The following is a 12,622-nucleotide window of genomic DNA, read 5'->3' on the forward strand; positions in this document are numbered from 1 at the left end:
AATATTCTGATAACATATGGGGAGAGATTTATAATTCTCTCCAAAATAAAAATGGTTAAATTATGAGTTTAGCCACTGAATTTCCTGTACTTCTTAAAAAGGTATGCCAACTTTAAAATTTTATAATTTAATCTCCACTTTCTTCCAAAAATACAAATTAAATTCACCACTTTATAATTTCTTAAATTTAGCCCCTAAATTGAGGTATTACACAAACTTTGCTAATGGCTTGCATTTGGTAAGTGGCCTCTGTAATGTAAGTATTTCTCATTCACTTTGGCCTTTGCAAGTTAGCATGCCAGTGTCTACTTTCTTGAACTTTTGCACGAATGTAATATTGCAGGTCCAGCAAGGACAAGCAATGTGCAGACTACCAAAAGCTTTTGATTGAAGAGAGCCAGAAGTGTAAGAAGAAATCAGCTGTTGATTGTATCTCTTTTTTTCAATGTAAAATATATATGTAACAGCATCCTTAACTTTCTTGGCCTCTTCTTGCTTCTGTCTTTGTTGAATATGCTATTGCAAGGAAACTAAACACAAATTGAAGCTGAATGTTAGGTATGCTGGGTAAGAACAAGAAAATAACAATATTTAGTATCAGTTTACATGAGTCATGGCTAAAGAACTCAGTATTATGCTTTTGGTTAAAGAATTGGATTTCTATGCTCAAGTTTTGTCCGAGTAAAAAATGGATTTAGGTTTTACGTCTTTCATTGCCGTTGAAGTTGGTAGTTAGTTCTTGTATTGTTGAGGCTTGCACCTGTCCAAAATGCATGGGACAAAAACTGTTTGCTTCATTCTTTAGATGGACTGGAAGAAGGTAACTGCGCGTGTTGATTTGTTTTCAGTATTTCTATATATTACTTCTCTCAGCAATCCGCATGGTTAATAGATCTCTCGCTTCTCCCTTGCTATAACTTTAAAAGGTTAAATCATAATTTTGACATTTTTTATGGTTATCATGCTAACGATCAGAGTGCATATTCACAATTGTCTACTCTCCACATTTTCCATTTTGACATTTATACGAAGTCAATTATTGTTTGAACACTGTCCTCAATCACTAACTAGACATATATGAAGTTGAAAGTGGATTATCTTAATTTGTACGTGGTGTCTTTGAAAACATATTTAGATAAATGTGTAGAGTTGCCTTTGTTGGATGTTTTAACTTTCTAGTGTCAAGCATGTCTGTAGCTCTTTTTTAACCGAATGCTAAAATTTATGACAGATAAAGCACTTTCTGAAGAAGTTACGAGGCTGCAAAATCTTCATCAAGAGGGACATTTTAAGGGTGGCAATAGAGATAATATACCAACTGTCTCTCCTAGAAGTGCACAAGTTGCAGTAGAAAGGGTTTCTGGTAACTCCACTAGAATGATGACAAGAAAGCATGGCAGGAAATCAGCTGCTGAGACTGACGACAGCATCATTACACCTGATTCAGCTAATGGTAAAGTTTCCATGTCATGTGCTTTGACGGAAGACCTTCCTGAGAAAGCTTTTCCCTATGAGGTTCTTTCACATATTCAGCTGGTATATTCTCAATTAATCATCTCTTTACTCAAAAGATGAGTTTCTACATCTTTACTGATTATTTGGATGATTATGCAGCCAGAATGCTGTAAAGGCAGTATAAGTGCAAATGCCACTGATCATGGAACTTGTCTGCTTAAAGCTCTTATTGAGTGCTTAGTTGGCATGACAATATCCACCGTTGACCAAACTGAAGGACTATGCATTTCAGCTCTGCATCAATCAAGTGGTAATTCTTAACTTGAGAATCATAGTCAGCTCATTAATTTTTTAGTATTTCCATCTTTCATTTCTAGTTCCAGGTATTTCCCCTTAAAGTTTTTATGTTATTGATTTGTTGAGTGGTAACATCAGTAATGTGATGTAAGATCAGAAAATTTTGAAGATAATTTACAAATCGCATAACACCCGTCATTGTATAAAGCACCGTCATTGGTATAAAGCAATTGCAGAAATAAAGTCTGTTTCACTATGTGAAGTATCCGTTTTTGACATTTGTGTTTTACATCTATTTGGACATGGATAGGGACTATAGTCATACGCATACATTAACTAACACATATGTTAATAAATACATCCATAGTCATGCCTATTCAAGAACTACTAGCTGCTGCGTACAAGAAATGACATTCATTACTTGACACCGGATAAATGAAACAGGTTACTCATTCAGCCTAACGTGGATAAACAAAACAGGCGGAGAGGAAGCTGAGTTAGTGTACCGGGTATCGTCATTAGGGACATTTGAGAGGGTGGCGCCAGAGTGGATGAGGGATGTCATTATGTTCAGCACAAATATGTGCCCCATTTTCTTCGAGAGATTAAATCGTGTAATCAAATTGAATTGCTAACTGGCAAGTTATCTCCCTCTTTCTCTCCTTGGTGTTTGAATCAGACGTGAAGTAAATATGTATAAGGTGATAACAAATAGTTATCGAATTATCACCAATTAAACCTTTTGACAAGTTTCTGCATGTCAGTTACTAAATTGATTATTTCCTTGTTTGGAACTTGGCATTTACCATTCAAAATTGCAGGATTGTTGATGGGTTGACAATTACCTCTTTATCTTAATTACTATTTATTCTTTCTTAATTACTAAATTGATCATTTCCTTGTTTGAAACTTGAATTTCTGGTCAGATTTTCGGTTCAAGTTGACTTTAAAATTGTAAAGTTTGAATAACTAAAAAAATTAAAATTGAAATAATGTCATTTGTTAAATAATTTGATTGTTATGTGATTTGATCGTTCTTTTTCTTGTTTGTTTTTTTTTTTTATTAAATTAGAGTCCATGCTTATCTACCACTTAAGAATATTTGTGTTTTGTTCCGAGTGGTCTTCTGACTATGACTATTTGCAATTTGTTTCTTTCTATCAATTCATTAGTTCCCTTACACTTCCATTAATAACTTTTCTTCAAAATTCATTCTTTAAAAAATAACATTGTAAATATGTTATATCATTTGAAATTCGTAGGTTCAAATCCTACTTGGGTTGAATTTATAGTAATCACTTTTCTGACCTAGTCACCCCTGCCCTATATTTTATTTACACATGTGAAAAAGAATATGTATCCACTTATATAATGTAAATTTTTTAATTTTATATTGATTTAAAATAATTTGAATGAAAATAAATGTTTAAAATTATCTCTTTACTTTGAATAAATATATTTATTTTTTGTTTGATTCAATCAAATACTCGTCAGTCGTCACCATGAAGTGAGAGTGGTTCCTTTTGCATCAGCCAACATTTCTGGTCACCAAGACTGATGGTGTCGGGCCATGTCATAACAAATTGTTCTGTGTCTTTTATGAGCTAATTGTTAATTTGTTATTTGGGCCTTCGTGCAATGAGACCAATATAATAATATTCATACATTTAAGAAGTAACGTGATAATTACGTTTAAATATATTTTGATGTTATGGACGGTTTTTAAGAGGTGGGTCGATGGAATCGTATACACTTGAGCGAACAACTCATGTAATTGGCAAAGAAAAACCAGTTTGCAGCAGCGTAGAAGTAATATAACATGGAATCATCTGTTGATTTAAATCCTTATATCTCATTACTCTTTTTCATTTAGATACGCAGAGATGGCCAAATAAGCAACTGTACACTGCATTCCAGGGATTGAAACTACTTGTTTTTTCTACCATACTCTACTTCCTACACCTCCAAGCTGATACCGAAAACAGCGGTCGATCGTGCCAGCAAATTACAATGCAACCGTTCTCTTCCTTCATTTCATACCCATCGCAGTTATACCCCTGCAGCAATCTCCTCGCGTGCAGCGCCCCGTAGTAACTCAGAGGGACGTTTCCGAAACCGGCCAAATCGAGCCTTTGTATCCATTTCTCGAGCTTTTCGTGTCTCTCCTTCCTCTCGGCTCCCTCGCAAGCTATTATGTTCTTTATTTCCTCTCCGAATAGCATCTTTTCCACCTTAAGTCTCTCCAGAGATGTTCTCGAGACCGTGGACTCCGAACAATCGAACAATGCTGCATAAGAGTAAAGAGATTCTAATAGTCTCTCTATTAGAGTTGATCCATTATGATTAGAATCTTGTTCTGTTACCACCATCAGTTTCGGTGACAAACCCCACAATGCATTAAGGAAGCTATCTACCTTCACTGAACCTGTCGAAGATGGCGGTGACGATGAGGCTAAATCGGGACTAGGGCTATATCCATTAACCGTATCTTTTACAAGCAACTCTCCTAATGTGCTCTGGTTCATCTGGAGTACTCTTTGCAAGTGAACTCCATTCGAATTCTTTAATCCTAATCGTGGTTTCTTTCGATGGAGTTCATCATCATCATCGGAGGCCAAAAACGAATGCAGCTGGAGAACAGAGCTGATTGCAAGAGCCTCCCCGGTTTTAACTCGCAATTTCTCGATGTTGAGATTCTCTAATTTGCTAACAACTGGATTGAACTGGAACGGGAGGTCCAATTTCTCAGCTTCTTCAGTCAATCTATGAGCCATTTGATCCAACACTTCTTTCTGTTGATGAATGCCAGTAATCCTCATATGAGGCGGCCCTTCAGGCCTAGCACTCAAAGTTTGAATAAGCGCAACCCACTGCGCAGGCTCGGCCGCATTAAGATCGATTATATGAATCATCTTTTCGCCTTCCATCGCCTCGATCACGGCTTGGTTTGTAAGCAAATAGGCCACCTTCAAGAAGGGGAACAACTCGAAGAACAGCTTCCGAACAAGGATATGTTCGGAAACCAAAGTTATCCTCGTGGAATTGAGGGCCTTATGAAGACCAGGCCAGGCTTTGAGGATTCGATCAGCAAGAGCCTGCGAAAAATACGCAGCCATTCGCTGCATCGAATCGCCGTCCGGCGATGCGAGTTGGGATATTTGCTCGAGTACAATGTTGGCATTTTCAAGGCTACCACTTGCAACATGATTAGCACAAGTGAGCAACAAATGGAGCAAACATAAACCCCTTTCTTCAGATTTCAACTCTCTAAGCCATGAATAGGGCGATCCCAAGCTCGGTGAAGGTGACATCATGGAGAAAACTTGCAGAGGCGATGATGATGATAATGTTACAGACGATGATTCGTCTTGGAACATTGGCACAAAAAGTGTTGGTCTTTTATCTAAAGCGTATAAAGCATCAAACTTTCATGCAAAGATTGAAATTGATCAAAAAACCCAAATCAAAGCACATAAAAAGTTCCCAAGATTGGAATCTGGGGTTCAAGCGAAGTATGAACAAAAGAGAGGGGTAAAAAAAAGGGTTTGAGGAAGATAATAAAAGGTGCAATGCTATTAGGTAAGCGGTTCGACAATGCGTGAAGGAAAACTTTGTCCTTTATGATTCGTTGTCGTTCCCTCTTTCAGTGGAATATGGAATTTTATGAGTAAAGCTTTTGTCTTTTACTTCCCTACAAGTTTCCTTCTTCCCAAAACTTGAATTTTTAAAGGGCTTTTTTCTTTTGTCTTTGCATTAGGTGGATAGGGAACCAGCAAAGCGCTTGCTTTGTCATCTTCTTTCAAAGACACCGCCTTCTTAAAAGATTCCCATGGGAAAGAAACAGCCAAACATGGAGAAACAAAAGAATGGGCTCTTCAGTTTTGTTCCCTAGTGGGGTTTTTTTTTTCAACTGAGAAAGCTCTATTGTCCTAAAATGGGTATTTTTCTATCTCTACAAATTATGGGTTTGGTTTTTCTTTTCAAACCCAATGACCACACACAATTGGCATTATCTAAATCTTTCTCTGTTGTATATATCAAGACAAACAGACAAGTGAGCTAAGCTATCTTCCAAAACTATAATATACTACATTTATCTTTACTTGTTGGGATTTCTTACTCTCCCAATTATATTTCCACCTTCCTCCGTAATATATTCAAAATTTATTATTCGTATAACTCATTAAGTGATTTTAGTGGTTAAAATAAGTATTATTTTCTTTTGAGATTATATATTCAAGTATTTGTGTCTGTCTATAGGATGTACTTGCTTATAAATGGTTGAGAAAGATTCTAAATAAAATATTATCCTTATTATTATCTTAAACTATTCGAAAATATATAATTTTCATTATCAGTGTATAAGATAACAATACTTATATTTATATAAATTTTTTTACTAATGTAACATACTACACCATCTCACTTATGTACACTTAAAATGTGACACATAATTATTTTAAATGTAATATATGACACATCATCATTTATGTACATGTAATATTATCAAATCATCAATTTAAACATATAAGATGGGTCACGTCATCGACAAACATTGATAGTTAATTAATCAACAATTTGTATCAAATATAATATTTTAACTTATAACAAAATGTAAAAGATTAAAGTAATAATATGATAAAAAGTCAATTTTTTGAATAATTTGGGATGATTATAAGGTAATATTTTTTTTTAAATTTTCTTAATCTATTAATAACCCACACACACCTTACAAAAGTAATTGTTTGAATTTAATACTTCTAGATTAAACAATTTCTCCTTTATCATTAAAATCACTTGATGAGTTCTATAAAACGTTAAAATTAAACTTTTACGTATATCTATTATATATAATCCAAGTTTGAATTACATATTAGTAGTATTGGATTTCTAGCATTTCTATTTGAACTTCACTTCCAATTCATTAACGCCAATTTCTTTAAATAAAAACATTTCAAACTCTTACGATAATGGACAATAGTATTGGAGATGACTTAATAAATTTTACGTGGCAATATATCATTGGTTCCTTTTATTAATTTGAAAAACTGACGTTTGAATTATTGTGTCTTATATATATATATAAATACAAGATTATTCAAATATTCTCAATTATTTAACAATAAACGCTCATATTTTTAATTTGAGATTTACAAACTCAAGACTTTTAAAGTATAATAAACTGAGATTATTTGGTTTGTATAATAAATTAATATATTAAATTATTAATAAAGAGAAAATAGGTTTGATGTTTGCCTTTTTGAGAATGAAATGGCGACAAAACAAAATGTGCGATAGATAAGCTTTCCACGCCATAAAGACAAGCCTTCAAAAAATTCTTATCTTTGTCAACTTTGAACAGCTCTCCCGATTATCTGTCCGTATCCTTTCATTTTAAGATAAATAAATCTAAAAATATAACACGTGATATAATTTAAACTACCAAAAAAATATTAAAAAATTAATTAAACCAGGGGTGAAATGTCTTCTTCTACGGCCTCCATCAACTATCATCGGTTTCTCTTCTGCATGAGTCTCGTTGGATCAAATCAACTTATGGAAACGATGGAAGTATGATTTTATATCGTAGTTGAATTTATAAAATTTTAGAGGGAAGTAAATTTATATTGAAATTTTAAGAGGTAGACTATTCTCACCCTACCCTTGGTCCATCCCTGCTCGTGATACTATTAAAATTAATGTTGATGATACTTGTCCTTGCTCTTGTGGTTCTCCAGCTATGGGGTCTTTGCTTGTGATTGTGAGGGAGCTGTGGTGGTTAAATGATGCTCATGAGTCGGGGCTTATCGAAGCACACATTATCTGTTATGGTGTCCTTATGGCCAATGAGATAGAGTTCACGCATGTTATTAGTGAAAGTGATTAATTTCAATGCTGTTCAACAACTGAAAAAATCATCATACAAATTGTTCGGTGTCGTAGTTGTACCTTGCCGACGCTAGACGGTTACCCGACTCTCACCCCGAAGTTATTGTTTGCTATGCTCGCCGGGAGTGTGCTCATACCATGTTTTCTTTACTACAGTTTCGTTATTTTTGAATCCTTCATGTATTTCGACTAGTGAAGCTAATTTTAATTACCGAAGGAATGATTTACATTAAAAAAAATTAACTAAAAAAAATAAAGATTAAAAGTTACGTTGTCCTTTCATTGCTTTAGACATTGAGGGTGGTTAAAGACCATAAATCTCCTTCAAAAAGTTGAAACAAAAGCACAAGGTCGGCTTGAAATCTCCACCCACTTCCGAGAGAAAAATAAACAAGAGACAACTCAGCCTGTTCTTGCCTTACAAGCGTGTGCAAATTCACAGTCAAAACGCGTACGCTTTTCTTCGCAGTCAAATCACCACTATCATATAAAACATTCTCCCAAAGCTTCATTTCTTTCCCACAACACCCAAATGTGTTCTAAAGGAGGAGAAGCAGCAGCAGCTTGCTTTGATTGCCTCCCAGATGCTCTTCTTATTCTCATCTTCAACAAATTACACCATCTCAAATCTCTCACCGTTTGCCTTTCGGTCTCAAAGCGTTTCAACGCCCTCGTTCCCTTCACCGACACCGTTTTCATCTCCATCCCACGTCTAAAACACTCCCGCTCCATTTCAACTTCACATGTAAACACATCTTTGAGACTTCTTTTTCTCAACTTGTTCCTCAAACCACTTAGATGTTTCCATCGGATCATGGCTCCCCACAAGCCAAAGACGACGTCGTTCGATCTTTCTTGTTGTCGGCAAAATGGGGTCTTGAAGATTTTCAAGGAGATGAAATCGTTGCATTTGGAGCTTCCTGGTGATCATGGTGAGACGTTGGCCGGCTCGAGTAATGGAGCTTCTTTTCTTCAATGGAAAGCGGGTTTTGGAACCAACTTGAAGACGTGCGTTATTGTTGGGGCAACATCGTTTCAAAAAAGCTCAAAAAAGGAAGAGCGGGAACAATTCATGGAGGGAACTGTATTAAACGACGGCGAGTTGAAATCAAGAGTGATATGGACGATTTCTTGCTTGATTGCTGCATCGACGAGACATTGTTTGTTGAAGCGAATCTTGGCTGATAATAATCCCAACATCCCATTGCTTGAAAGAGTGGTGATTTCTGATGCAAACAAGCAAGGGATGTTTTGTGTGGGAAAAGAGGAGCTTGTTAAGATGAGGAACTCCATGAACTTGCAACAAGAATCATCATCATCGTCAATGGAGAGGAGTCCGGTTCCGGAATTGAACATGAGACTGTGGTATTTGCCGGTGCTTGAGTTACCGGAATCAGGGTATGTGATGAAAGGGGCAACGCTTGTCCTTATCAGACCCGTTGTGGACGGGATGATTGAAAACGATGACGGTGACCCATTGGTGGGAGATGAGAAGCCATTTAGTGAAGCTGTGAGGGAGATGATCAAAGTGAAGAATAGTTATTTTATGACAGTGAGTTCCTTTTGACACGTTTCAAGTAGAAGTTACTCGCTAGATCTTAATTCCACATTATTTACTTTAAAATATATGGATTAAATCAAATTTTTTAGATATAAAAAAAACTGATTTAATGTATAAATCTGTATGAATATTCGAATGTATTTGGAAGAGTTGTCCGTTCCATTACTAATAAAAGTTCAAATTTTCATACTATTAAGGAGATTGTAATTGGAAAAAATAGTTATTACGCATCGTTGTAAATGGATATTATTGCATACCTAACCACCCATTATTTGGACTTAAAATCCAATCTCAACCTTTAGTTTTGATGTGTTTATTGTTATAGACGTGAAACCCATATTCTTCACGACAAGAGACATGAAACCCCATTCCACAGTGTAATGCACCTTCTCCAAGTCAATTTGTACATCCAAATATACATGCTAGACCAACAATCAATTTATTTAATGAGACAATACATTGAATTCTTTAAATAATATTAGAGATTCAAACCTTGATGCTTGCAAATATAGTAAATTGAGTTGAGAAAATCGTCCTTATAATAGATCTTAACAAAATTCAATCCAAATTATTCGATCAATATATCGAATATCATCCTATGAGTACGCTGTAACTGTATAACTGAACTAACTAAAGAATTTTTTTTAATGTATAAAATATTAGACGAATGTTATAGCATGAACAAGTTACACGAATGTTTTCAAATTTACAAAAAACGTATAGATATATCATTTATATTATTATACAATAAATAAAAAATGGCACCCCCGGTTGCATATAAATCAAATCACAAAAACAGATTCCGGTCGCAACATGCCAGATCATAATGGTTGCACCCAAATCCATCGACAATGTGTCATTCACCATCTCAACTGTGCAATGGTGCCTTTCAAGTACCCTCTCCCCCCTAGTGAAATGAGGACGAAGATGTTCCCTCACTAAAGGGAAGCTGTATGGGTTCTTTAGGGATGAGGGGATGCATCTGAAACTTGAGCACCATATCTTCAATGCCATTCATTTGTAGGATTTTGATCCACTTGGCCCTTTTCCTCATGGCAATATCTTAGAAGATTAAATTGCCCCATACAATCTAACCTCTTTTTCTTTTCATGCTGCTTTTCCACTGACCACCGGAAGATTCCTCGTAGCAAACGGCTCTTGTTTTACTTCATTTTCAAAACCACAGACCAATCTGAAGTAAAGAGTTACAAGTAGTGTAATCACCATTTTTACCTTAGTCTCACCAGCTGTCCCTCCACCGCAGCAGCATTCCAGCAGCCTCTACAACAGCAAGCCCGGACAAGCTGTCCCTCCACGTTCACGTTCCAGTAGCTTCCATCACCTAACCAGCTGTACCTCCACGCTCCAGCAGCTTCCACGACAACCGTCCAGCTGGTTCCACGCTCCACATAGCAGCTGCCAACACCCCAGCTCCACCTGTGGCCTCCCTTGCTCCACGTCCCGGTTTCAGCTCCCCACCAACAAGCAAGCAACAACACAAAAATCAGCATATGTATTTTTCAAATTTTCTTTTATTTTACACCTGTAAATCCAGGGTTATATAAAAACCCAAAGAAAGTCAAGAAACAAAATTTGTAACTTTTCCCCATTATTCGAAATACAACAGAAAAAACAAGAAAACATTTCCAAAGGTTCATTTTTTTTCAGTACCCGTTTTCTTCTTTATTTTTTTTCGACTAGAAATATAGGGACAGAGGAGTGAGTTTACCTTTCCTCGAGCTCCTCGTCGGAATCTCGAGCCGGCGTGGTCCTTGGTTTACTGAGGAGCTCTCGGTCGAGCAAAAGAGAGAGGAGGAAGAAAGCCTCTTAGGGGGCTGTTTGGTCTCGGTTTAATGGCCTCTTCGGCCATATTTGCCATGACCGGCGTCGTGCCGGCGGCGCTGGTGAGGAGCTTTGAAGCTGTCGGCTTTACGTTGAGTTGGAGAGGGAGAGCTTGAGGAAGAAGATGATACAGAGGGGGAAGATTTTTTGTTTTCACATCTCTGGAAGAGATAGAAAAGGGAGGTTTCATTTTAATTATTTTGGGTAAATCACGTGTCAGGTCCCCAGTTTCGAGAGCTTCTTGCTTTGTTCACCTGTTTTATGAGTTAATATCCAAATGGTCCCCTTAATTTTAGCTCCTTTTACGTTTTAGTCACTAGTTTACGGGTTAATTATTCTTAGATCCTCAAAATTTAGATATCTATTTACATCCTGGTCACTATCCTAAGGTCGAAATGCAGAGACCCCTAAGCTTTTACCTTGTCTTTATATTTTAGTCACTTAAAATAGCGAAAATAACTAAATAATCCCTCTAATTTAAGCGCATATTTACAATTTAGACACCTGATTTCTCTAATTTTTATTAATTTCGAATTTGAGCATATCAATTTTATTGTTTTATATTCTGATCATATATCTATATTCCAGTTATTTTAATTTTGACTTGCTTTTTTGTTTGCTTATATATTGGTCATTTATTTATAGTTTATTTGTTTTAACTTTGATGTATTAGTTTTATTTTGCTTCTATTCTTGTCATATTTACATTTTATTTTATTTTAACATTGATATGCTATTTTTATTTATTTATGTTTTGGTCATTAGTTATATTTTATTTTAATATGATGTTTGGTTTGTTCACAATTTTATCATTTATTTACGTTTTGTCTTATTTTAATTTTTGATATGCTATTTTTGTTTGGTAATATTTTGGTCACTGTTTAACTATAATTTGGTAACTATTTTTATTTCTGTCTTTTATTTTTTGATACTTTAAATTTAGTAGTTTAATTATTGCTCTTTATTTTTTTCATTTCATTTTAGTCCTATAAATATATATATGAAAGCCTAACAAGAATAAAGGGATTATTCGTTTCGAGTCTTGACTGCTAGCTTCATAAAGACTCCAGCTCCTCTCTGCATATTTAATCATTCCAATCAGGAAGAGTGGGAAATTCAAGAGTGATACCCAAGATCCAGTCTAAGACCAAACAAAAACATAAACCGCTAGTGCTGCTTGGATCAACAGCCCAAGAAGGTGTCTCATCCAAAGTAGGTTATCTTCCAACGCATAGGCAGTGATGGTGTCGGGACCACCCAAGGTGCAGTAAAAGTAGTGAAGCTCATAATCCTCTTTAAGAAGTTGGTAAGAGCAGATTCGTAAATGCAAGTAAGCTTCCCAAGTGCAGCAGTGGCCACCCAATCAGCACTTAGGTATGCAAGCCAAAGAATGGTCCCAACCCATGGTTTAACCATGGATCTTCTACGATTGCCAAGCGCAAAGAAAATGATTTGTAATAAGAGACTGAGAATAATCATAGCCATCACGTCCCCATGCATCCCATAGTTTCTTTATGATAATTACAATTGGATTCATGTTGTTGTTGTGCTGGATTCCTTTCGGTTACTGATAATAAAA

The 12,622-nt window shown here is 35.8% G+C and overlaps 3 protein-coding genes across 3 annotated transcripts; 2 read left to right on the top strand and 1 right to left on the bottom strand.

The window, feature by feature from the left end:
* Nucleotides 1-246: 246 nt before the first annotated feature.
* Nucleotides 247-2,412, top strand: LOC120142044. The gene is made up of 5 exons (XM_039156802.1): nucleotides 247-256; nucleotides 344-405; nucleotides 1,232-1,536; nucleotides 1,615-1,765; nucleotides 2,197-2,412. Coding segments are annotated over exons 1-5 (711 nt in total). The 5' UTR covers nucleotides 247-254; the 3' UTR covers nucleotides 2,388-2,412.
* Nucleotides 2,413-3,693: 1,281 nt separating this feature from the next.
* On the bottom strand, nucleotides 3,694-5,261 carry LOC120142175 (scarecrow-like protein 3). The gene has a single exon (XM_039156915.1). It carries the CDS (start codon nucleotides 5,127-5,129, stop codon nucleotides 3,702-3,704), a length of 1,428 nt encoding a protein of 475 aa, XP_039012846.1. The 5' UTR covers nucleotides 5,130-5,261; the 3' UTR covers nucleotides 3,694-3,701.
* Nucleotides 5,262-8,123: 2,862 nt separating this feature from the next.
* Nucleotides 8,124-9,225, top strand: LOC120142170 (F-box protein At1g30200-like). The gene has a single exon (XM_039156901.1). It carries the CDS (start codon nucleotides 8,174-8,176, stop codon nucleotides 9,206-9,208), a length of 1,035 nt encoding a protein of 344 aa, XP_039012832.1. The 5' UTR covers nucleotides 8,124-8,173; the 3' UTR covers nucleotides 9,209-9,225.
* Nucleotides 9,226-12,622: the final 3,397 nt, after the last annotated feature.

The sequence above is a fragment of the Hibiscus syriacus genome, unplaced genomic scaffold (assembly GCF_006381635.1).
Source record: "Hibiscus syriacus cultivar Baekdansim isolate YM2019G1 unplaced genomic scaffold, ASM638163v2 tig00110819_pilon, whole genome shotgun sequence".
NCBI classification, from domain to species: Eukaryota; Viridiplantae; Streptophyta; class Magnoliopsida; order Malvales; family Malvaceae; genus Hibiscus; species Hibiscus syriacus.